General features: G+C 55.2%; 1 protein-coding gene across 2 annotated transcripts in view; it reads right to left on the reverse strand.

The window, feature by feature from the left end:
* pxk (PX domain containing serine/threonine kinase) overlaps positions 1-23,115 on the reverse strand; it is a 96,839-nt gene that overhangs the window by 31,450 nt on the left and 42,274 nt on the right. For both annotated transcript variants that reach the window (XM_065004605.1, XM_065004606.1), the window contains exons 9-10: positions 14,101-14,202; positions 12,745-12,906 (exon numbers count right to left, since the gene is read on the reverse strand). In XM_065004605.1, the coding sequence (XP_064860677.1) occupies positions 12,745-12,906; positions 14,101-14,202 (264 nt within the window). The remainder of the gene's footprint in view (positions 1-12,744; positions 12,907-14,100; positions 14,203-23,115) is intronic.

Here is a 23,115-nt window from a genome sequence, read left to right on the forward strand (position 1 = left end):
AGGGAGCAGGGTGCTTAGTTGGGTAGGGAGCTAGTTGGGTAGGGAGCTAGTTGGGTAGGGAGCTAGTTGGGTAGGGAGCTAGTTGGGTAGGGAGCAGGGAGCTAGTTGGGTAGGGAGCAGGGAGCTAGTTGGGTAGGGAGCAGGGAGCTAGTTGGGTAGGGAGCAGGGTGCTAGTTGGGTAGGGAGCAGGGTGCTAGTTGGGTAGGGAGCAGGGTGCTAGTTGGGTAGGGAGCAGGGAGCTAGTTGGGTAGGGAGCAGGGAGCTAGTTGGGAAGGGAGCTAGTTGGGTAGGGAGCTAGTTGGGTAGGGAGCTAGTTGGGTAGGGGGCAGGGTGCTAGTTGGGCAGGGTGCTAGTTGGGCAGGGTGCTAGTTGGGTAGGGTGCTAGTTGGGTAGGGTGCTAGTTGGGTAGGGTGCTAGTTGGGTAGGGAGCTAGTTGGGTAGGGAGCTAGTTGGGTAGGGAGCAGGGTGCTAGTTGGGCAGGGAGCAGGGTGCTAGTTGGGCAGGGAGCAGGGTGCTAGTTGGGCAGGGAGCAGGGTGCTAGTTGGGCAGGGAGTTAGTTGGGCAGGGTGCTAGTTGGGCAGGGTGCTAGTTGGGCAGGGTGCTAGTTGGGCAGGGAGCTAGTTGGGCAGGGAGCTAGTTGGGCAGGGTGCTAGTTGGGCAGGGAGCAGGGTGCTAGTTGGGCAGGGTGCTAATTGAGCAGGGTGCTAGTTGGGCAGGGAGCAGGGTGCTAGTTGGGCAGGGTGCTAGTTGGGCAGGGTGCTAGTTGGGCAGGGAGTAGGGTGCTAGTTGGGCAGGGAGCTAGTTGGGAAGGGTGCTAGATGGGCAGGGTGCTAGATGGGCAGGGAGCTAGTTGGGCAGGGAGCTAGTTGGGCAGGGAGCTAGTTGGGCAGGGTGCTAGTTGGGCAGGGTGCTAGTTGGGCAGGGTGCTAGTTGGGCAGGGAGCTAGTTGGGCAGGGAGCTAGTTGGGCAGGGTGCTAGTTGGGCAGGGTGCTAGTTGGGCAGGGTGCTAGTTGGGCAGGGAGCTAGTTGGGCAGGGAGCTAGTTGGGCAGGGAGCTAGTTGGGAAGGGGGCAGGGTTCTAGTTGGGTAGGGTGCTAGTTGGGCAGGGAGCTAGTTGGGAAGTAGGCAGGGTGCTAGTTGGGCAGGGTGCTAGTTGGGCAGGGTGCTAGTTGGGAAGGGGGCAGGGTGCTAGTTGGGCAGGGTGCTAGTTGGGCAGGGAGCTAGTTGGGCAGGGAGCTAGTTGGGCAGGAGGCAGGGTGCTAGTTGGGCAGGGTGCTAGTTGGGCAGGGTGCTAGTTGGGCAGGGTGCTAGTTGGGCAGGGAGCAGGGTGCTAGTTGGGCAGGGAGTAGGGTGCTAGTTGGGCAGGGAGCAGAGTGCTAGTTGGGCAGGGAGTAGGGTGCTAGTTGGGCAGGGTTCTAGTTGGGCAGGGTGCTAGTTGGGCAGGGTGCTAGTTGGGCAGGGAGCTAGTTGGGCAGGGAGCTAGTTGGGCAGGGAGCTAGTTGGGCAGGGTGCTAGTTGGGCAGGGTGCTAGTTGGGCAGGGAGCAGGGTGCTAGTTGGGCAGGGTGCTAATTGAGCAGGGTGCTAGTTGGGCAGGGAGCAGGGTGCTAGTTGGGCAGGGTGCTAGTTGGGCAGGGAGTAGGGTGCTAGTTGGGCAGGGAGCTAGTTGGGCAGGGAGCTAGTTGGGCAGGGTGCTAGTTGGGCAGGGAGCTAGTTGGGCAGGGAGCTAGTTGGGCAGGGTGCTAGTTGGGCAGGGTGCTAGTTGGGCAGGGTGCTAGTTGGGCAGGGTGCTAGTTGGGCAGGGAGTAGGGTGCTAGTTGGGCAGGGAGCTAGTTGGGCAGGGAGCTAGTTGGGCAGGGAGCTAGTTGGGCAGGGTGCTAGTTGGGCAGGGTGCTAGTTGGGCAGGGTGCTAGTTGGGCAGGGAGCTAGTTGGGTAGGGAGCAGGGTGCTAGTTGGGCAGGGAGCAGGGTGCTAGTTGGGCAGGGAGCAGGGTGCTAGTTGGGCAGGGAGCAGGGTGCTAGTTGGGCAGGGAGTTAGTTGGGCAGGGTGCTAGTTGGGCAGGGTGCTAGTTGGGCAGGGTGCTAGTTGGGCAGGGTGCTAGTTGGGGCAGGGTGCTAGTTGGGCAGGGTGCTAGTTGGGCAGGGTGCTAGTTGGGCAGGGTGCTAGTTGGGCAGGGAGCTAGTTGGGCAGGGAGCTAGTTGGGCAGGGGAGCTAGTTGGGCAGGAGCTAGTTGGGCAGGGGAGCTAGTTGGGCAGGTGCTAGTTGGGCAGGGTGCTAGTTGGGCAGGGAGCAGGGTGCTAGTTGGGCAGGGTGCTAATTGGGCAGGGTGCTAGTTGGGCAGGAGCAGGGTGCTAGTTGGGCAGGGTGCTAGTTGGGCAGGGTGCTAGTTGGGCAGGGAGTAGGGTGCTAGTTGGGCAGGGAGCTAGTTGGGAAGGGTGCTAGATGGGCAGGGTGCTAGATGGGCAGGGAGCTAGTTGGGCAGGGAGCTAGTTGGGCAGGGTGCTAGTTGGGCAGGGTGCTAGTTGGGCAGGGTGCTAGTTGGGCAGGGAGCTAGTTGGGCAGGGTGCTAGTTGGGCAGGGTGCTAGTTGGGCAGGGTGCTAGTTGGGCAGGGTGCTAGTTGGGCAGGGTGCTAGTTGGGCAGGGAGCTAGTTGGGCAGGGAGCTAGTTGGGCAGGGAGCTAGTTGGGAAGGGGCAGGGTTCTAGTTGGGTAGGGTGCTAGTTGGGCAGGGAGCTAGTTGGGAAGTAGGCAGGGTGCTAGTTGGGCAGGGTGCTAGTTGGGCAGGGTGCTAGTTGGGAAGGGGGCAGGGTGCTAGTTGGGCAGGGTGCTAGTTGGGCAGGGAGCTAGTTGGGCAGGGAGCTAGTTGGGCAGGAGGCAGGGTGCTAGTTGGGCAGGGTGCTAGTTGGGCAGGGTGCTAGTTGGGCAGGGTGCTAGTTGGGCAGGGAGCAGGGTGCTAGTTGGGCAGGGAGTAGGGTGCTAGTTGGGCAGGGAGCAGAGTGCTAGTTGGGCAGGGAGTAGGGTGCTAGTTGGGCAGGGTGCTAGTTGGGCAGGGTGCTAGTTGGGCAGGAGCTAGTTGGGCAGGGAGCTAGTTGGGCAGGGAGCTAGTTGGGCAGGGAGCTAGTTGGGCAGGGCTAGTTGGGCAGGGTGCTAGTTGGGCAGGAGCAGGGTGCTAGTTGGGCAGGGTGCTAATTGAGCAGGGTGCTAGTTGGGCAGGGAGCAGGGTGCTAGTTGGGCAGGGTGCTAGTTGGGCAGGGAGTAGGGTGCTAGTTGGGCAGGGAGCTAGTTGGGCAGGGAGCTAGTTGGGCAGGGTGCTAGTTGGGCAGGGAGCTAGTTGGGCAGGGAGCTAGTTGGGCAGGGTGCTAGTTGGGCAGGGTGCTAGTTGGGCAGGGTGCTAGTTGGGCAGGGTGCTAGTTGGGCAGGGTGCTAGTTGGGCAGGGAGTAGGGTGCTAGTTGGGCAGGGAGCTAGTTGGGCAGGGAGCTAGTTGGGCAGGGAGCTAGTTGGGCAGGGAGCTAGTTGGGCAGGGTGCTAGTTGGGCAGGGTGCTAGTTGGGCAGGGAGCTAGTTGGGTAGGGAGCAGGGTGCTAGTTGGGCAGGGAGCAGGGTGCTAGTTGGGCAGGGAGCAGGGTGCTAGTTGGGCAGGGAGCAGGGTGCTAGTTGGGCAGGGAGTTAGTTGGGCAGGGTGCTAGTTGGGCAGGGTGCTAGTTGGGCAGGGTGCTAGTTGGGCAGGGTGCTAGTTGGGCAGGGTGCTAGTTGGGCAGGGAGCTAGTTGGGCAGGGAGCTAGTTGGGCAGGGAGCTAGTTGGGCAGGGAGCTAGTTGGGCAGGTGCTAGTTGGGCAGGGTGCTAGTTGGGCAGGGAGCAGGGTGCTAGTTGGGCAGGGTGCTAATTGAGCAGGGTGCTAGTTGGGCAGGGAGCAGGGTGCTAGTTGGGCAGGGTGCTAGTTGGGCAGGGTGCTAGTTGGGCAGGGAGTAGGGTGCTAGTTGGGCAGGGAGCTAGTTGGGAAGGGTGCTAGATGGGCAGGGTGCTAGATGGGCAGGGAGCTAGTTGGGCAGGGAGCTAGTTGGGCAGGGTGCTAGTTGGGCAGGGTGCTAGTTGGGCAGGGTGCTAGTTGGGCAGGGTGCTAGTTGGGCAGGGTGCTAGTTGGGCAGGGAGCTAGTTGGGCAGGGAGCTAGTTGGGCAGGGAGCTAGTTGGGCAGGGAGCTAGTTGGGCAGGGTGCTAGTTGGGCAGGGTGCTAGTTGGGCAGGGAGCTAGTTGGGCAGGGAGCTAGTTGGGAAGGGGGCAGGGTTCTAGTTGGGTAGGGTGCTAGTTGGGCAGGGAGCTAGTTGGGAAGGAGGCAGGGTGCTAGTTGGGCAGGGTGCTAGTTGGGCAGGGTGCTAGTTGGGAAGGGGGCAGGGTGCTAGTTGGGCAGGGTGCTAGTTGGGCAGGGAGCTAGTTGGGCAGGGAGCTAGTTGGGCAGGAGGCAGGGTGCTAGTTGGGCAGGGTGCTAGTTGGGCAGGGTGCTAGTTGGGCAGGGTGCTAGTTGGGCAGGGAGCAGGGTGCTAGTTGGGCAGGGAGTAGGGTGCTAGTTGGGCAGGGAGCAGAGTGCTAGTTGGGCAGGGAGTAGGGTGCTAGTTGGGCAGGGTGCTAGTTGGGCAGGGTGCTAGTTGGGCAGGGAGCTAGTTGGGCAGGGAGCTAGTTGGGCAGGGAGCTAGTTGGGCAGGGAGCTAGTTGGGCAGGGAGCTAGTTGGGCAGGGTGCTAGTTGGGCAGGGTGCTAGTTGGGCAGGGTGCTAATTGAGCAGGGTGCTAGTTGGGCAGGGAGCAGGGTGCTAGTTGGGCAGGGTGCTAGTTGGGCAGGGAGCTAGTTGGGCAGGGAGCTAGTTGGGCAGGGAGCTAGTTGGGCAGGGTGCTAGTTGGGCAGGGTGCTAGTTGGGCAGGGTGCTAGTTGGGCAGGGAGCTAGTTGGGCAGGGAGCTAGTTGGGCAGGGAGCTAGTTGGGCAGGGAGCTAGTTGGGCAGGGAGCTAGTTGGGCAGGGTGCTAGTTGGGCAGGGTGCTAGTTGGGCAGGGTGCTAGTTGGGCAGGGAGCTAGTTGGGCAGCGTGCTAGTTGGGCAGGGTGCTAGTTGGGCAGGGTGCTACTTGGGCAGGGAGCTAGTTGGGCAGGGAGCTAGTTGGGCAGGGAGCTAGTTGGGAAGGGAGCTAGTTGGGCAGGGTGCTAGTTGGGCAGGGTGCTAGTTGGGCAGGGAGCTAGTTGGGCAGGGAGCTAGTTGGGAAGGGGGCAGGATGCTAGTTGGGCAGGGTGCTAGTTGGGCAGGGAGCTAGTTGGGAAGGAGGCAGGGTGCTAGTTGGGCAGGGTGCTAGTTGGGCAGGGTGCTAGTTGGGCAGGGTGCTAGTTGGGCAGGGTGCTAGTTGGGCAGGGAGCTAGTTGGGCAGGGTGCTAGTTGGGCAGGGTGCTAGTTGGGAAGGGAGCTAGTTGGGCAGGGTGCTAGTTGGGCAGGGTGCTAGTTGGGCAGGGAGCTAGTTGGGAAGGGGGCAGGGTGCTAGTTGGGCAGGGAGCTAGTTGGGAAGGAGGCAGGGTGCTAGTTGGGCAGGGTGCTAGTTGGGCAGGGTGCTAGTTGGGCAGGGTGCTAGTTGGGCAGGGTGCTAGTTGGGCAAGGGTGCTAGTTGGGCAAGGGTGCTAGTTGGGCAAGGGTGCTAGTTGGGCTGGGTGCTAGTTGGGCAAGGGTGCTAGTTGGGAAGGGGGCAGGGTGCTAGTTGGGCAGGGTGCTAGTTGGGCAGGGTGCTAGTTGGGCAGGGTGCTAGTTGGGCAGGGAGCTAGTTGGGAAGGGGGCAGGGTGCTAGTTGGGCAGGGTGCTAGTTGGGCAGGGAGCTAGTTGGGCAGGGTGCTAGTTGGGCAGGGTGCTAGTTGGGCAGGGAGCTAGTTGGGCAGGGAGCTAGTTGGGCAGGGTGCTAGTTGGGCAGGGAGCTAGTTGGACAGGGAGCTAGTTGGACAGGGAGCTAGTTGGACAGGGTGCTAGTTGGGCAGGGAGCTAGTTGGGCAGGGAGCTAGTTGGGCAGGGAGCTAGTTGGGAAGGGGGCAGGGTTCTAGTTGGGTAGGGTGCTAGTTGGGCAGGGAGCTAGTTGGGAAGGAGGCAGGGTGCTAGTTGGGCAGGGTGCTAGTTGGGCAGGGTGCTAGTTGGGAAGGGGGCAGGGTGCTAGTTGGGCAGGGTGCTAGTTGGGCAGGGAGCTAGTTGGGCAGGGAGCTAGTTGGGCATGAGGCAGGGTGCTAGTTGGGCAGGGTGCTAGTTGGGCAGGGTGCTAGTTGGGCAGGGAGCAGGGTGCTAGTTGGGCAGGGAGTAGGGTGCTAGTTGGGCAGGGAGCAGAGTGCTAGTTGGGCAGGGTGCTAGTTGGGCAGGGTGCTAGTTGGGCAGGGAGCTAGTTGGGCAGGGAGCTAGTTGGGCAGGGAGCTAGTTGGGCAGGGTGCTAGTTGGGCAGGGAGCAGGGTGCTAGTTGGGCAGGGTGCTAATTGAGCAGGGAGCAGGGTGCTAGTTGGGCAGGGAGCTAGTTGGGCAGGGAGCTAGTTGGGCAGGGAGCTAGTTGGGCAGGGAGCTAGTTGGGCAGGAGTTGGGCAGGGTGCTAGTTGGGCAGGGTGCTAGTTGGGCAGGGTGCTAGTTGGGCAGGGAGCTAGTTGGGCAGGGAGCTAGTTGGGCAGGGAGCTAGTTGGGCAGGGAGCTAGTTGGGCAGGGAGCTAGTTGGGCAGGGAGCTAGTTGGGCAGGGTGCTAGTTGGGCAGGGTGCTAGTTGGGCAGGGTGCTAGTTGGGCAGGGAGCTAGTTGGGCAGGGTGCTAGTTGGGCAGGGTGCTAGTTGGGCAGGGTGCTAGTTGGGCAGGGAGCTAGTTGGGCAGGGAGCTAGTTGGGCAGGGAGCTAGTTGGGAAGGGAGCTAGTTGGGCAGGGTGCTAGTTGGGCAGGGAGCTAGTTGGGCAGGGAGCTAGTTGGGAAGGGGGCAGGATGCTAGTTGGGCAGGGTGCTAGTTGGGCAGGGAGCTAGTTGGGAAGGAGGCAGGGTGCTAGTTGGGCAGGGTGCTAGTTGGGCAGGGTGCTAGTTGGGCAGGGTGCTAGTTGGGCAGGGAGCTAGTTGGGCAGGGAGCTAGTTGGGCAGGGAGCTAGTTGGGCAGGGTGCTAGTTGGGCAGGGAGCTAGTTGGGAAGGGAGCTAGTTGGGCAGGGTGCTAGTTGGGCAGGGAGCTAGTTGGGAAGGGGGCAGGGTGCTAGTTGGGCAGGGAGCTAGTTGGGAAGGAGGCAGGGTGCTAGTTGGGCAGGGTGCTAGTTGGGCAGGGTGCTAGTTGGGCAGGGTGCTAGTTGGGCAGGGTGCTAGTTGGGCAGGGTGCTAGTTGGGCAAGGGTGCTAGTTGGGCAAGGGTGCTAGTTGGGCTGGGTGCTAGTTGGGCAAGGGTGCTAGTTGGGAAGGGGGCAGGGTGCTAGTTGGGCAGGGTGCTAGTTGGGCAGGGTGCTAGTTGGGCAGGGTGCTAGTTGGGCAGGGTGCTAGTTGGGCAGGGAGCTAGTTGGGAAGGGGGCAGGGTGCTAGTTGGGCAGGGTGCTAGTTGGGCAGGGAGCTAGTTGGGCAGGGTGCTAGTTGGGCAGGGTGCTAGTTGGGCAGGGTGCTAGTTGGGCAGGGAGCTAGTTGGGCAGGGAGCTAGTTGGGCAGGGTGCTAGTTGGGCAGGGAGCTAGTTGGACAGGGAGCTAGTTGGACAGGGAGCTAGTTGGACAGGGAGCTAGTTGGGCAGGGTGCTAGTTGGGCAGGGAGCTAGTTGGGCAGGGAGCTAGTTGGGCAGGGAGCTAGTTGGGAAGGGGGCAGGGTGCGAGTTGGGCAGGGTGCTAGTTGGGCAGGGTGCTAGTTGGGCAGGGAGCTAGTTGGGCAGGGAGCTAGTTGGGCAGGGAGCTAGTTGGGCAGGGAGCTAGTTGGGCAGGGAGTAGGGTGCTAGTTGGGCAGGGAGCTAGTTGGGCAGGGGGCTAGTTGGGCAGGGAGCTAGTTGGGCAGGGAGTAGGGTGCTAGTTGGGCAGGGAGTAGGGTGCTAGTTGGGCAGGGAGCTAGTTGGGAAGGGTGCTAGTTGGGCAGGGAGCTAGTTGGGCAGGGTGCTAGTTGGGCAGGGTGCGAGTTGGACAGGGTGCTAGTTGGACAGGGTGCTAGTTGGACAGGGTGCTAGTTGGACAGGGTGCTAGTTGGGCAGGGTGCTAGTTGGGCAGGGTGCTAGTTGGGCAGGGAGCTAGTTGGGCAGGGAGCTAGTTGGGCAGGGAGCTAGTTGGGCAGGGAGCTAGTTGGGCAGGGAGCTAGTTGGGAAGGGGGCAGGGTGCTAGTTGGGCAGGGTGCTAGTTGGGCAGAGTGCTAGTTGGGCAGGGAGCTAGTTGGGCAGGGAGCTAGTTGGGCAGGGAGCTAGTTGGGCAGGGAGCTAGTTGGGAAGGGGGCAGGGTGCTAGTTGGGCAGGGTGCTAGTTGGGCAGGGTGCTAGTTGGGCAGGGTGCTAGTTGGGCAGGGGGCAGGGAGCTAGTTGGGCAGGGTGCTAGTTGGGCAGGGAGCTAGTTGGGCAGGGAGCTAGTTGGGCAGGGAGTAGGGTGCTAGTTGGGCAGGGTGCTAGTTGGGCAGGGAGATAGTTGGGAAGGGTGCGAGTTGGGCAGGGTGCGAGTTGGGCAGGGTGCTAGTTGGGCAGGGAGATAGTTGGGAAGGGTGCTAGTTGGGCAGGGAGCTAGTTGGGAAGGGTGCTAGATGGGCAGGGAGCTAGTTGGGAAGGGTGCTAGTTGGGCAGGGAGCTAGTTGGGAAGGGGGCAGGGAGCTAGTTGGGCAGGGTGCTAGTTGGGCAGGGTGCTAGTTGGGCAGGGTGCTAGTTGGGCAGGGTGCTAGTTGGGAAGGGGGCAGGGAGCTAGTTGGGCAGGGAGCTAGTTGGGCAGGGAGCTAGTTGGGCAGGGAGCTAGTTGGGCAGGGTGCTAGTTGGGCAGGGTGCTAGTTGGACAGGGTGCTAGTTGGGCAGGGTGCTAGTTGGGCAGGGTGCTAGTTGGGCAGGGTGCTAGTTGGGCAGGGAGTAGGGTGCTAGTTGGTCAGGGTGCTAGTTGGGCAGGGAGTAGGGTGCTAGTTGGGCAGGGAGCTAGTTGGGCAGGGAGCTAGTTGGGCAGGGAGCTAGTTGGGCAGGGAGCTAATTGGGCAGGGAGCTAGTTGGATAGGGTGCTAGTTGGGCAGGGTGCTAGTTGGGCAGGGTGGTAGTTGGGCAGGGTGCTAGTTGGGCAGGGTGCTAGTTGGGCAGGGTGCTAGTTGGGTAGGGTGCTAGTTGGGCAGGGTGCTAGTTGGGCAGGGTGCTAGTTGGGCAGGGTGCTAGTTGGGCAGGGAGTAGGGTGCTAGTTGGGCAGGGAGCAGGGTGCTAGTTGGGCAGGGAGCAGGGTGCTAGTTGGGCAGGGAGTTAGTTGGGCAGGGAGTAGGGTGCTAGTTGGGCAGGGAGTAGGGTGCTAGTTGGGCAGGGTGCTAGTTGGGCAGGGTGCTAGTTGGGCAGGGTGCTAGTTGGGCAGGGTGCTAGTTGGGCAGGGAGCTAGTTGGGCAGGGTGCTAGTTGGGCAGGGAGCAGGGTGCTAATTGAGCAGGGTGCTAATTGGGCAGGGAGCAGGGTGCTAGTTGGGCAGGGTGCTAGTTGGGCAGGGAGTAGGGAGCTAGTTGGGAAGGGTGCTAGATGGGCAGGGTGCTAGATGGGCAGGGAGCTAGTTGGGCAGGGAGCTAGTTGGGCAGGGTGCTAGTTGGGCAGGGTGCTAGTTGGGCAGGGAGCTAGTTGGGCAGGGTGCTAGTTGGGCAGGGTGCTAGTTGGGCAGGGTGCTAGTTGGGCAGGGTGCTAGTTGGGCAGGGAGCTAGTTGGGCAGGGAGCTAGTTGGGCAGGGAGCTAGTTGGGAAGGGTGCTAGTTGGTCAGGGAGCTAGTTGGGAAGGGTGCTAGTTGGTCAGGGAGCTAGTTGGGCAGGGAGCTAGTTGGGAAGGAGGCAGGGTGCTAGTTGGGCAGGGTGCTAGTTGGGCAGGGAGCTAGTTGGGAAGGAGGCAGGGTGCTAGTTGGGCAGGGTGCTAGTTGGGCAGGGTGCTAGTTGGGCAGGGAGCTAGTTGGGCAGGGAGCTAGTTGGGCAGGGAGCTAGTTGGGAAGGAGGCAGGGTGCTAGTTGGGCAGGGTGCTAGTTGGGCAGGGTGCTAGTTGGGAAGGGTGCAGGGTGCTAGTTGGGCAGGGTGCTAGTTGGGCAGGGTGCTAGTTGGGCAGGGTGCTAGTTGGGCAGGGAGCTAGTTGGGCAGGGAGCTAGTTGGGCAGGGAGCTAGTTGGGAAGGGGGCAGGGTGCTAGTTGCTAGTTGGGCAGGGAGCTAGTTGGGAAGGGTGCAGGGTGCTAGTTGGGCAGGGTGCTAGTTGGGCAGGGAGCTAGTTGGGAAGTGAGCTAGTTGGGAAGTGAGCTAGTTGGGAAGGGGGCAGGGTGCTAGTTGGGCAGGGTGCTAGTTGGGCAGGGAGCTAGTTGGGCAGGGAGCTAGTTGGGCAGGGAGCTAGTTGGGCAGGGAGCTAGTTGGGCAGGGAGCTAGTTGGGCAGGGTGCTAGTTGGGAAGGAGGCAGGGTGCTAGTTGGGCAGGGTGCTAGTTGGGCAGGGTGCTAGTTGGGCAGTGTGCTAGTTGGGCAGGGTGCTAGTTGGGAAGGGGGCAGGGTGCTAGTTGGGCAGGGTGCTAGTTGGGCAAGGGTGCTAGTTGGGCAAGGGTGCTAGTTGGGCAAGGGTGCTAGTTGGGCAAGGGTGCTAGTTGGGCAGGGAGCTAGTTGGGCAGGGAGCTAGTTGGGAAGGGGGCAGGGTGCTAGTTGCTAGTTGGGCAGGGAGCTAGTTGGGCAGGGAGCTAGTTGGACAGGGAGCTAGTTGGGCAGGGTGCTAGTTGGGAAGGGGCTAGTTGGGCAGGGTGCTAGTTGGGCAGGGTGCTAGTTGGGCAGGGTGCTAGTTGGGCAGGGTGCTAGTTGGGAAGGGTGCTAGATGGGCAGGGTGCTAGTTGGGCAGGGTGCTAGTTGGGCAGGGTGCTAGTTGGGCAGGGAGCTAGTTGGGCAGGGAGCTAGTTGGGCAGGGAGCTAGTTGGGCAGGGTGCGAGTTGGGCAGGGTGCGAGTTGGGCAGGGTGCTAGTTGGGCAGGGTGCTAGTTGGGCAGGGTGCTAGTTGGGCAGGGTGCTAGTTGGGCAGGGTGCTAGTTGGGCAGGGTGCTAGTTGGGCAGGGAGTAGGGTGCTAGTTGGGCAGGGAGCTAGTTGGAAAGGGTGCTAGATGGGCAGGGTGCTAGTTGGGCAGGGAGCTAGTTGGGAAGGGGGCAGGGTGCTAGTTGGGCAGGGTGCTAGTTGGGCAGGGTGCTAGTTGGGCAGGGAGCTAGTTGGGCAGGGAGCTAGTTGGGCAGGGAGCTAGTTGGGCAGGGAGCTAGTTGGGCAGGGAGCTAGTTGGGAAGGGGGCAGGGTGCTAGTTGGGCAGGGTGCTAGTTGGGCAGGGTGCTAGTTGGGCAGGGTGCTAGTTGGGCAGGGAGCTAGTTGGGCAGGGGGCAGGGAGCTAGTTGGGCAGGGTGCTAGTTGGGCAGGGTGCTAGTTGGGCAGGGAGCTAGTTGGGCAGGGAGCTAGTTGGGCAGGGAGCTAATTGGGCAGGGAGCTAGTTGGATAGGGTGTAGGGTGCTAGTTGGGAATCAGAATTGACATCTACAGAGAAAAATCCATTTAAAAAACACTCGTCACCACAGAACACTTATAATCCATCCCCTTTAGGCCGGCTTCCCGGACCTTGATTCGACCGAAACACACTTTTACTGGAGATTCCTTCATTGAGTCCTTATCCCCTTACACTGTGTATAAGACAGTAGTTTTGGAATTGTTAGTTAGATTACTTGTTGGTTATCACTGCATTGTCGGAACTAGAAGCACAAGCATTTCGCTACACTCGCATTAACATCTGCTAACCATGTGTATGTGACAAATAAAATTTGATTTGATTTGATTTGATTTTGATAATTATTTTTAAAATGAGGAGCAGGTTTCATCTAGGTCAGTAAAACTGGTCCTTTAAGTAGGGCTCTGAGTTTTCCCTGGCGACGCCCTCTCTATAAGGTTGGTATTGTCAGACACTGCAGTACATTCCCATGTGATCTGTATTAATGACACTACTACAACTAAAACTGACATTGTAGTCTTTCAGCAGATGGTCTCACCCAGAGCCACTTACAGTAGTGACTGATTACATAAAAAACAACAACATTATTCTCATTACTTTCTCATATTGGTCCTCCGTGGGAATCGAACCCACAACCCTGGTGTGGCAAGCACCATACTGTACCCACCGACACACATCCCACTGTACCAACTGTACCAGGGGAGGCCGTACCAGGGAGGCCGTACTAGGGGAGGCCGTACCAGGGGAGGCCGTACCAGGGGAGGCCGTACCAGGGGAGGCCGTACCAGGGGAGGCCGTACCAGGGCAGGCCCAGGAGGCCGTACCAGGGGAGGCCCGGCTGGCCGTACTAGGGGAGGCCCTACCAGGGCAGGCCCAGGAGGCCGTACCAGGGCAGGCCGTACCAGGGCAGGCCGTACCAGGGGAGGCCGTACCAGGGGAGGCCCGGCTGGCCGTACTAGGGGAGGCCCGGCTGGCCGTACTAGGGGAGGCCCTACCAGGGCAGGCCCAGGAGGCCGTACCAGTGCAGGCCCGGCTGGCCGTACCAGGGCAGGCCCAGGAGGCCGTACCAGGGCAGGCCCAGGAGGCCGTACCAGGGCAGGCCCAGGAGGCTGTCCAGTACTTACGTTGATTTTCCTGAACTGTGTGATGTAGGGCCGGTAGTACGAGGGCAGGCCCAGGAGGCTGTTCTCTATGTCCAGTACTTTACACGTGTTGTCTTCTATCACTATGTTAGAGGCATGGAGGTGGCCGTACGGAAAACCTTTGTCATGGAGGAACCTCAGAACCTGACGGGAATGAAACAAGACAAGAGTTTAGGATGGTTTCACTCTGAACAGTGACCATGTAGCAAAACCACGTGACTTGACTGCCATTGAATGAAATGGGAATTAAGGACCGTGGCTTTAACAGGTGACATCCAGTGTGACAAATGACATTCAATAGCTGCAGGGGGGGGGGATAATTTGGAGTCTGATCCAGAGGGTGATGCCCCCTGATCCTAGGGGTGAGGAACATGGCCTTGAGCTGTGTGTGATGTCCCAGGGGTGGTTGAGGAGATGAAAGACAACATTTTATAAGTATTAGTGTTCATTGTTTCTGTGTGTTTAAATCTCCAGAATCAGTCTTCCATATGTCTTTAATCTGTTGCAGCTCCAGACCACAGTGTGTGTGTGTGTGGTGTGTGTCTGTGTGGTGTGTCTGTGTGTCTGTGTGTGTGGTGTGGTGTGGTGTGGTGTGGTGTGTGTGTGTGTGTGTGTGTGGTGTGGTGTGTGTGGTGTGTGTGGTGTGGTGTTGTGTGTGGTGTGTGTGTGTGTGTGTGTGGTGTGTCTGTGTGTCTGTGGTGTGTGGTGTGGTGTGTGGTGTTGTGTGTGTGTGTGTGGTGTTGTGTGTGTGTGTGTGTGTGTGTGTGTGTGTGTGTGTGTGGTGTGGTGTGTGGTGTGGTGTGTGTGTGTGTGTGGTGTGTGGTGTGGTGTGTCTGTGTGTGGTGTGGTGTGTCTGTGTGGTGTGTCTGTGTGTGGTGTGTCTGTGTGTGGTGTGTCTGTGTGTGTGTGTGTGTGTGTGTGGTGTGTGTGGTGTGGTGTTGTGTGTGGTGTGTCTGTGTGTGTGTGGTGTGTGTGTGTGTGGTGTGGTGTTGTGTGTGGTGTGTCTGTGTGTGTGTGGTGTGTCTGTGTGTGTGTGTGGGTGTGTGTGTGTGTGTGTGTGTGGTGTGTCTGTGTGTGTGTGTGTGTGGTGTGGTGTTGTGTGTGTGTGTGTGTGTGGTGTGGTGTGTGTGGTGTGGTGTTGTGTGTGGTGTGTCTGTGTGTGTGTGTGTGGTGTGGTGTTGTGTGTGGTGTGTCTGTGTGTGTGTGTGTGTGTGTGTGTGTGGTGTGTGGTGTTGTGTGTGGTGTGTGTGGTGTGTGTGTGTGTGTGGTGTGTGTGGTGTGTGTGTGTGTGGTGTGTGTGTGTGTGTGTGTGTGTGTGTGTGTGGCGTGTGTGTGTACCTCCAGAATCTGTCGACCGTACGTCCTGATCTGCTGTAGCTCCAGTCCCTGGATCTTCTTGGGGCTGCAGTACTTCCTCATAAAGGCCTCTTTAGGCTTCACCTACAGTCAGGAAGGAGAGCTTCAGTTCACAATTAACCAACATGAGAAGTGTAAAAACATTTTTTTTAAACATAGCACAAGTTATATGGTTTTAACCCTTTACACTCCTACCCGAATACGGGTTGAAAATGGCAGATTTGGACACAAATAAAAACCTAAACTGGAACGTAGTGGCTGTACAGTAACACGCTATACATGAGGTCAGAGGTCAGTGGCTGTACAGTAACATGCTATACATGAGGTCAGAGGTCAGTGGCTGTACAGTAACATGCTATACACGAGGTCAGAGCTCAGTGGATGTGCAGTAACATTCTATACATGAGGTCAGAGGTCAGTGGCTGTACAGTAACATTCTATATATGAGGTCAGAGCTCAGTGGATGTACAGTAACATTCTATACATGAGGTCAGAGGTCAGTGGCTGTACAGTAACATTCTATACATGAGGTCAGAGGTCAGGCTCTGTGCTTCACAGCTCTATATGGGTTTTGACTGACTGACGATCTGAACTTGAGCACTGCGCATCACAAGAAGTCCCCCCCCCCCTCCCCCTATCCCTCCTGCTGATTGGGCAACGTCTGCTAATGTTGTGTTGACAGAGTGAGGGACAATGCTGTACATTAAAGACGACTCCGTGTATTTAGAAAGATGAGACGTTGAGGATTATAATAAAAACAGCTCTGACGTCATACAAGACAAAACACCCGTCCAAATGTGCACTTCACATTTCCCAAATCATAAAACTCAAGTCATATACTCTGTCAACGTTTATGATCACTGTGTTTGATAGTACAGTTAACAAATCAAATGTTATTTGTCACGTTGGTTAAACAACAGGTGTGTTGGAACAGTGAAATGCTGACTTACAGGCCCTTGTCAACAACGCAGAGAGAAATAATATAATAGAAAACTAAAACACGTAATAATATATATACAAAGAGTACCAATAACATGGCTGTATACAGGGACTACCAGTACTGAGTAACAGTAACATGGCTGTATACAGGGAGTACCAGTACTGAGTAACATGGCTGTGTACAGGGAGTACCAGTACTGAGTAATATGGCTGTGTACAGGGAGTACCAGTAACAATAACATGGCTGTAGACAGGGAGTACCAGTACTGAGTAATATGGCTGTGTACAGGGAGTACCAGTAACAATAACATGGCTGTATACAGGGAGTATCAGTACTGAGTAACATGGCTGTAGACAGGGAGTACCAGTACTGAGTAACAATAACATGGCTGTATACAGGGAGTACCAGTACTGAGTAACAATAACATGGCTGTGTACAGGGAGTACCAGTACTGAGTAACAATAACATGGCTGTATACAGGAAGTATCAGTACTGAGTAACAATAACATGGCTGTATACAGGGAGTACCAGTACTGAGTAACATGGCTGTATACAGGGAGTTCCAGTACTGAGTAACATGGCTGTATACACGGAGTACCATCAGAGCAGGCGGTCAGTCCTGTTAGAATCAGAGCAGGCGGTCAGTCCTGTTAGAATCAGAGCAGGCGGTCAGTCCTGTTAGAATCAGAGCAGGCGGTCAGTCCTGTTAGAATCAGAGCAGGCGGTCAGTCCTGTTAGAATCAGAGCAGGCGGTCAGTCCTGTTAGAATCAGAGCAGGCGGTCAGTCCTGTTAGAATCAGAGCAGGCGGTCAGTCCTGTTAGAAACAGAGCAGGCGGTCAGTCCTGTTAGAATCAGAGCAGGCGGTCAGTCCTGTTAGAATCAGAGCAGGCGGTCAGTCCTGTTAGAATCAGAGCAGGCGGTCAGTCCTGTTAGAATCAGAGCAGGCGGTCAGTCCTGTTAGAATCAGAGCAGGCGGTCAGTCCTGTTAGAATCAGAGCAGGCGGTCAGTCCTGTTAGAATCAGAGCAGGCGGTCAGTCCTGTTAGAATCAGAGCAGGCGGTCAGTCCTGTTAGAATCAGAGCAGGTGGTCAGTCCTGTTAGAATCAGAGCAGGTGGTCAGTCCTGTTAGAATCAGAGCAGGTGGTCAGTCCTGTTAGAATCAGAGCAGATGGTCAGTCCTGTTAGAATCAGAGCAGGTGGTCAGTCCTGTTAGAATCAGAGCAGGTGGTCAGTCCTGTTAGAATCAGAGCAGGTGGTCAGTCCTGTTAGAATCAGAGCAGGTGGTCAGTCCTGTTAGAATCAGAGCAGGTGGTCAGTCCTGTTGGGGTTAGAAACAGAGCAGGTGGTCAGTCCTGTTGGGGTTAGAAACAGAGCAGGTGGTCAGTCCTGTTGGGGTTAGAAACAGAGCAGGTGTTCAGTCCTGTTGGGGTTAGAAACAGAGCAGGTGTTCAGTCCTGTTGGGGTTAGAAACAGAGCAGGTGGTCAGTCCTGTTGGGGTTAGAAACAGAGCAGGTGGTCAGTCCTGTTGGGGTTAGAAACAGAGCAGGTGGTCAGTCCTGTTAGAATCAGAGCAGGTGGTCAGTCCTGTTAGAAACAGAGCAGGTGGTCAGTCCTGTTGGGGTTAGAAACAGAGCAGGTGGTCAGTCCTGTTAGAATCAGAGCAGGTGGTCAGTCCTGTTAGAATCAGAGCAGGTGGTCAGTCCTGTTAGAATCAGAGCAGGTGGTCAGTCCTGTTAGAATCAGAGCAGGTGGTCAGTCCTGTTGGGGTTAGAAACAGAGCAGGTGTTCAGCAGTCTGGTGGCTTGTAGATAATAACAGGCTCAGAGACAGTTTCTATCAGGACCTCATGCTCTAATACGGTCAGCCTGACAGTAAGGCAGTGAACAGCTCGTGGCTCGGGGGCGTGTGGTCCTTGATGATGCTGCAGGCCTTCCTCGGTCACCGTTGAGTAGATTTCTAGGATGGGCGGGAGAATGTTCCTAGTGATGTACTGGGCCGTCTTCACCACCCGTTGGCGGGCCTTGTGGTCGTGGGCGGAGCAATTCTCGTACCGGGACGTAATGCAACCGGTCGGGGCGATCTGGAGGGTGCAGCGGTACCAGGACGTAATGCAACCGGTCGGGGCGATCTGGAGGGTGCAGCGGTACCGGGACGTAATGCAACCGGTCGGGGCGATCTGGATGGTGCAGCGGTACCAGGACGTAATGCAACCGGTCGGGGCGATCTGGAGGGTGCAGCGGTACCGGGACGATCTGGATGGTGCAGCGGTACCAGGACGATCTGGATGGTGCAGCGGTACCAGGATGATCTGGATGGTGCAGCGGTACCGGGACGTAATGCCACCGGTCGGGACGATCTGGATGGTGCAGCGGTACCAGGACGATCTGGATGGTGCAGCGGTACCAGGATGATCTGGATGGTGCAGCGGTACCGGGACGATCTGGATGGTGCGGCAGTACCAGGATGATCTGGATGGTGCAGCGGTACCAGGACGTAATGCCACCGGTCGGGGCGATCTGGATGGTAGTATTTGGAGAGGACCCGGGGCTTCATGCCGAATTTCTTCAGCCGCCTTAGAAAGTAGAGACGCTGTTGCGCCATCTTGACAAGAATCGTGGTCTTTTTGGTCTATGTCACGTCCTCAGTCCCCTAGGAACATAACACTGCCTACTCTCTACTGCAGTCCAGTTGATGTGGATCACATCAGCTTTGGAAAACGAAAGCACCTGGTCATCTGGATCAGCGACAGTCTTCCTCGACAGCTCGAAGGGAGCACAGAATGTGTTAAACTCGTCTGGCAGGGTACGGATATCTCCGTTCGTCCAGGGTTTTTGGTTGGGGGTTTGTCCGGATTGTTATTGTGGGTACAACGCCAGCATAGTCAACTTACACACACACACACACACACACGCACACACACACTTACCCTACCAGACATGCCACCAGGGGTCTTTTCACAATCCACACATCCAGAACAAAGAAAACGTACAGTATTATATAAAGCAATTATTGCTCAAATAAACAGTACACCTGTTTTTTTTTTTAAACAAATAAAGCAACACCTCTCCCCTATTTGGCCTAGATAGTTTGTATGTATTGATATGTCGGCTATGTGTGCCTTTAAATTATTTATTTTTTAAGTTGATGTAGTTCTGTCCTTGAGCTGTTCTTGTCTATAAACGTTTTACATTATATCATGTTTCATGTTGGACCCCAGGAAGCTGCTGCTTTTCACAACAGCTAATGGGGATCCTAATGAAACAACCAAAAATCAACACATTTCCTAATGAAGCCAGTGACCAACGATGTACTGTATATATCTTCTTCAACATTGATGGGTCCTGGTGGATTAATCTTTGAAACATAGTTAAATGAAAATTCTAAAAAACCCAGTCCTGCAGCATTGAGTCTGCCTCCTCAATTGCATTGTGAAAGCCTAACACTAATATCGTATTAGCTAGTCACGTTGGCAATAGAACAAGCTTTTAAAATGACGCCCACCTGACCCAGATTGATATTTATAAACATACTGTACTTATAACGTACTTATAAACAACAACAGTAATTGTGTGATGTGGCTGGGATACAGAGTTCGAGTTCCAAACAAAACGACTACAAGTGCTCTAGTTCCTCAACTAGGAAAGCTCAAAATAGCTTCTTGTGTTACTAAATGTATCCAGAGTATTTTCAGATTTTGTTACCACCATGGCCTTTGTTTTTTGCCTTTACCTCCCTTCTCTCACCTCATTTGCTCACATCGTATATAGACTTGTTTATACTGTATTATTGACTGTATGTTTTGTTTTACTCCATGTGTAACTCTGTGTTGTTGTATGTGTCGAACTGCTTTGCTTTATCTTGGTCAGGTCGCAGTTGTAAATGAGAACTTGTTCTCAACTTGCCTACCTGGTTAAAAAGGTGTTCTCAACTGGCCTACCTGGTTAAATAAAGGTGTTCTCAACTGGCCTACCTGGTTAAATAAAGGTGTTCTCAACTAGCCTACCTTTATTTTTTTTATTTTTTTATTTAACCTTTATTTAACCAGGTAGGCTAGTTGAGAACAAGTTCTCATTTGAAACTGCGACCTGGCCAAGATAAAGCATAGCAGTGTGAACAGACAACACAGAGTTACACATGGAGTAAACAATTAACAATTCAATAACACAGTAGAAAAAAAAAATGGGCAGTCTATATACAATGTGTGCAAAAGGCATGAGGAGGTAGGCGAATAATACAATTTTGCAGATTAACACTAGGGTGATAAATGATCAGATGGTCATGTACAGGTAGAGATATTGGTGTGCAAAAGAGCAGAAAAGTAAATAAATAAATAAAAAAAACAGTATAAAAACAGTATGGGAATGAGGTAGGTGAAAATGGGTGGGCTATTTACCAATAGACTATGTACAGCTGCAGCGATCGGTTAGCTGCTCGGATAGCTGATGTTTGAAGTTTGTGAGGGAGATAAAAGTCTCCAACTTCAGCGATTTTTGCAGTTCGTTCCAGTCACAGGCAGCAGAGTACTGGAACGAAAGGCGGCCAAATGAGGTGTTGGCTTTAGGGATGATCAGTGAGATACACCTGCTGGAGCATGTGCTACGGATGGGTGTTGCCATCGTGACCAGTGAACTGAGATAAGGCGGAGCTTTACCTAGCATGGACTTGTAGATGACCTGTAGCCAGTGGGTCTGGCGACGAATATGTAGCGAGGGCCAGCCGACTAGAGCATACAAGTCGCAGTGGTGGGTGGTATAAGGTGCTTTGGTGACAAAACGGATGGCACTGTGATAGACTGCATCCAGTTTGCTGAGTAGAGTGTTGGACGCCATTTTGTAGATGACATCGCCGAAATCGAGGATCGGTAGGATAGTCAGTTTTACTAGGGTAAGCTTGGCGGCGTGAGTGAAGGAGGCTTTGTTGCGGAATAGAAAGCCGACTCTTGATTTGATTTTCGATTGGAGATGTTTGATGCGAGTCTGGAAGGAGAGTTTGCAGTCTAGCCAGACACCTAGGTACTTATAGATGTCCACATATTCAAGGTCGGAACCATCCAGGGTGGTGATGCTAGTCGGGCATGCGGGTGCAGGCAGCGATCGGTTGAAAAGCATGCATTTGGTTTTACTCGCGTTTAAGAGCAGTTGGAGGCCACGGAAGGAGTGCTGTATGGCATTGAAGCTCGTTTGGAGGTTAGATAGCACAGTGTCCAATGACGGGCCGAAAGTATATAGAATGGTGTCGTCTGCGTAGAGGTGGATCAGGGAATCGCCCGCAGCAAGAGCAACATCATTGATATATACAGAGAAAAGAGTCGGCCTGAGAATTGAACCCTGTGGCACCCCCATAGAGACTGCCAGAGGACCGGACAGCATGCCCTCCGTTTTGACACACTGAACTCGGTCTGCAAAGTAATTGGTGAACCAGGCAAGGCAGTCATCCGAGAAACCGAGGCTATTGAGTCTGCCGATAAGAATATGGTGATTGACAGAGTCGAAAGCCTTGGCGAGGTCGATGAAGACGGCTGCACAGTACTGTCTTTTATCAATGGCGGTTATGATATCGTTTAGTACCTTGAGCGTGGCTGAGGTGCACCCGTGACCGGCTCGGAAACCAGATTGCACAGCGGAGAAGGTACGGTGGGATTCGAGATGGTCAGTGACCTGTTTGTTGACTTGGCTTTCGAAGACCTTAGATAGGCAGGGCAGGATGGATATAGGTCTATAGCAGTTTGGGTCCAGGGTGTCTCCCCCTTTGAAGAGGGGGATGACTGCGGCAGCTTTCCAATCCTTGGGGATCTCAGACGATATGAAAGAGAGGTTGAACAGGCTGGTAATAGGGGTTGCGATAATGGTGGCAGATAGTTTCAGAAATAGAGGGTCCAGATTGTCAAGCCCAGCTGATTTGTACGGGTCTAGGTTTTGCAGCTCTTTCAGAACATCTGCTATCTGGATTTGGGTAAAAGGAGAACCTGGAGAGGCTTGGGCGAGGAGCTGCGGGGGGCGGAGCTGTTGGCCGAGGTTGGAGTAGCCAGGCGGAAGGCATGGCCGGCCGTTGAGAAGTGCTTATTGAAGCTTTCGATAATCGTGGATTTATCGGTGGAGACCGTGTTACCTAGCCTCAGTGCAGTGGGCAGCTGGGAGGAGGTGCTCTTGTTCTCCATGGACTTCACAGTGTCCCAGAACTTTTGGAGTTGGAGCTACAGGATGCAAACTTCTGCCTGAAGAAGCTGGCCTTAGCTTTCCTGACTGACTGCGTGTATTGGTTCCTGACTTCCCTGAACAGTTGCATATCACGGGGGGCTATTCGATGCTATTGCAGTCCGCCACAGGATGTTTTTGTGCTGGTCGAGGGCAGTCAGGTCTGGAGTGAACCAAGGGCTGTATCTGTTCTTGGTTCTGCATTTTTTGAACGGAGCATGCTTATCTAAAATGGTGAGGAAGTTACTTTTAAAGAATGACCAGGCATCCTCAACTGACGGGATGAGGTCAATGTCCTTCCAGGATACCCGGGCCAGGTCGATTAGAAAGGCCTGCTCACAGAAGTGTTCTAGGGAGCGTTTGACAGTGATGAGGGGTGGTCGTTTGACTGCGGCTCCGTGGCGGATACAGGCAATGAGGCAGTGATCGCTGAGATCCTGGTTGAAGACAGCGGAGGTGTATTTGGAGGGCCAGTTGGTCAGGATGACGTCTATGAGGGTGCCCTTGTTTACAGAGTTAGGGTTGTACCTGGTGGGTTCCTTGATGATTTGAGTGAGATTGAGGGCATCTAGCTTACATTGTAGGACTGCCGGGGTGTTAAGCATATCCCAGTTTAGGTCACCTAACAGAACAAACTCTGAAGCTAGATGGGGGCGATCAATTCACAAATGGTGTCCAGGGCACAGCTGGGAGCTGAGGGTGGTCGGTAGCAGGCGGCAACAGTGAGAGACTTATTTCTGGAGAGGGTAATTTTCAAAATTAGTAGTTCGAACTGTTTGGGTATGGACCTGGAAAGTATGACATTACTTTGCAGGCTATCTCTGCAGTAGACTGCAACTCCGCCCCTTTGGTAGTTCTATCTTGACGGAAGATGTTATAGTTGGGTATGGAAATCTCTGAATTTTTGGTGGCCTTCCTGAGCCAGGATTCAGACACGGCAAGGACATCAGGGTTAGCAGAGTGTGCTAAAGCAGTGAGTAAAACAAACTTAGGGAGGAGGCTTCTGATGTTGACATGCATAAAACCAAGGCTTTTTCGATCACAGAAGTCAACAAATGAGGGTACCTGGGGACATGCAGGGCCTGGGTTTACCTCCACATCACCCGCGGAACAGAGAAGGAGTAGTATGAGGGTGCGGCTAAAGGCTATCAAAACTGGTCGCCTAGAGCGTTGGGGGCAGAGGATAAGAGGAGCAGGTTTCTGGGCATGGTAGAATATATTCAGGGCATAATGCGCAGACAGGGGTATGGTGGGGTGCGGGTACAGCGGAGGTAGGCCCAGGCACTGGGTGATGATGAGAGAGGTTGTATCTCTGGACATGCTGGTTGTAATGGGTGAGGTCACCGCATGTGTGGGAGGTGGGACAAAGGAGGTAACAGGGGTATGCAGAGTGGATCTAGGGCACATATGTCAGAGTCAAGGCCCGCGGGCCACATCCGGCCCGCAAGAAGGTTTTTTACGGCCCCTGGGATGATCTTGATTTATTATTAGAACCGCCCGCAGCAAGCCGGCAGCCCGCAGATCTTTTACACGCACCAATACTACATTTCCCACAATGCAAAGGTGACGCACCGAGCAGTAGGCTGCTTCATTTCAATATTTATTGGCACAGCAGTCGTCAGCATCACAGTAAAATTAACTTTCAGATACCCATCAAAAATGGCAAAACGGAAGGTGGATACTGAGAACCGGGGGTTTCAAACAAGGTGGGAGTCGGAGTATATGTTCACGAAGGTAGCTGGAAAACCTGTGTGTCTTCTGTGTGGAGAAAGTGTGGCGGTACTGAAAGAGTATAATCTGAGACGACATTATGAAACGAAACACGCGGACAAAAACAAGAATATGGACATGGAACAAAGGCT

This window comes from Oncorhynchus nerka, linkage group LG2, assembly GCF_034236695.1.
Source record: "Oncorhynchus nerka isolate Pitt River linkage group LG2, Oner_Uvic_2.0, whole genome shotgun sequence".
Lineage (NCBI taxonomy): Eukaryota > Metazoa > Chordata > Actinopteri > Salmoniformes > Salmonidae > Oncorhynchus > Oncorhynchus nerka.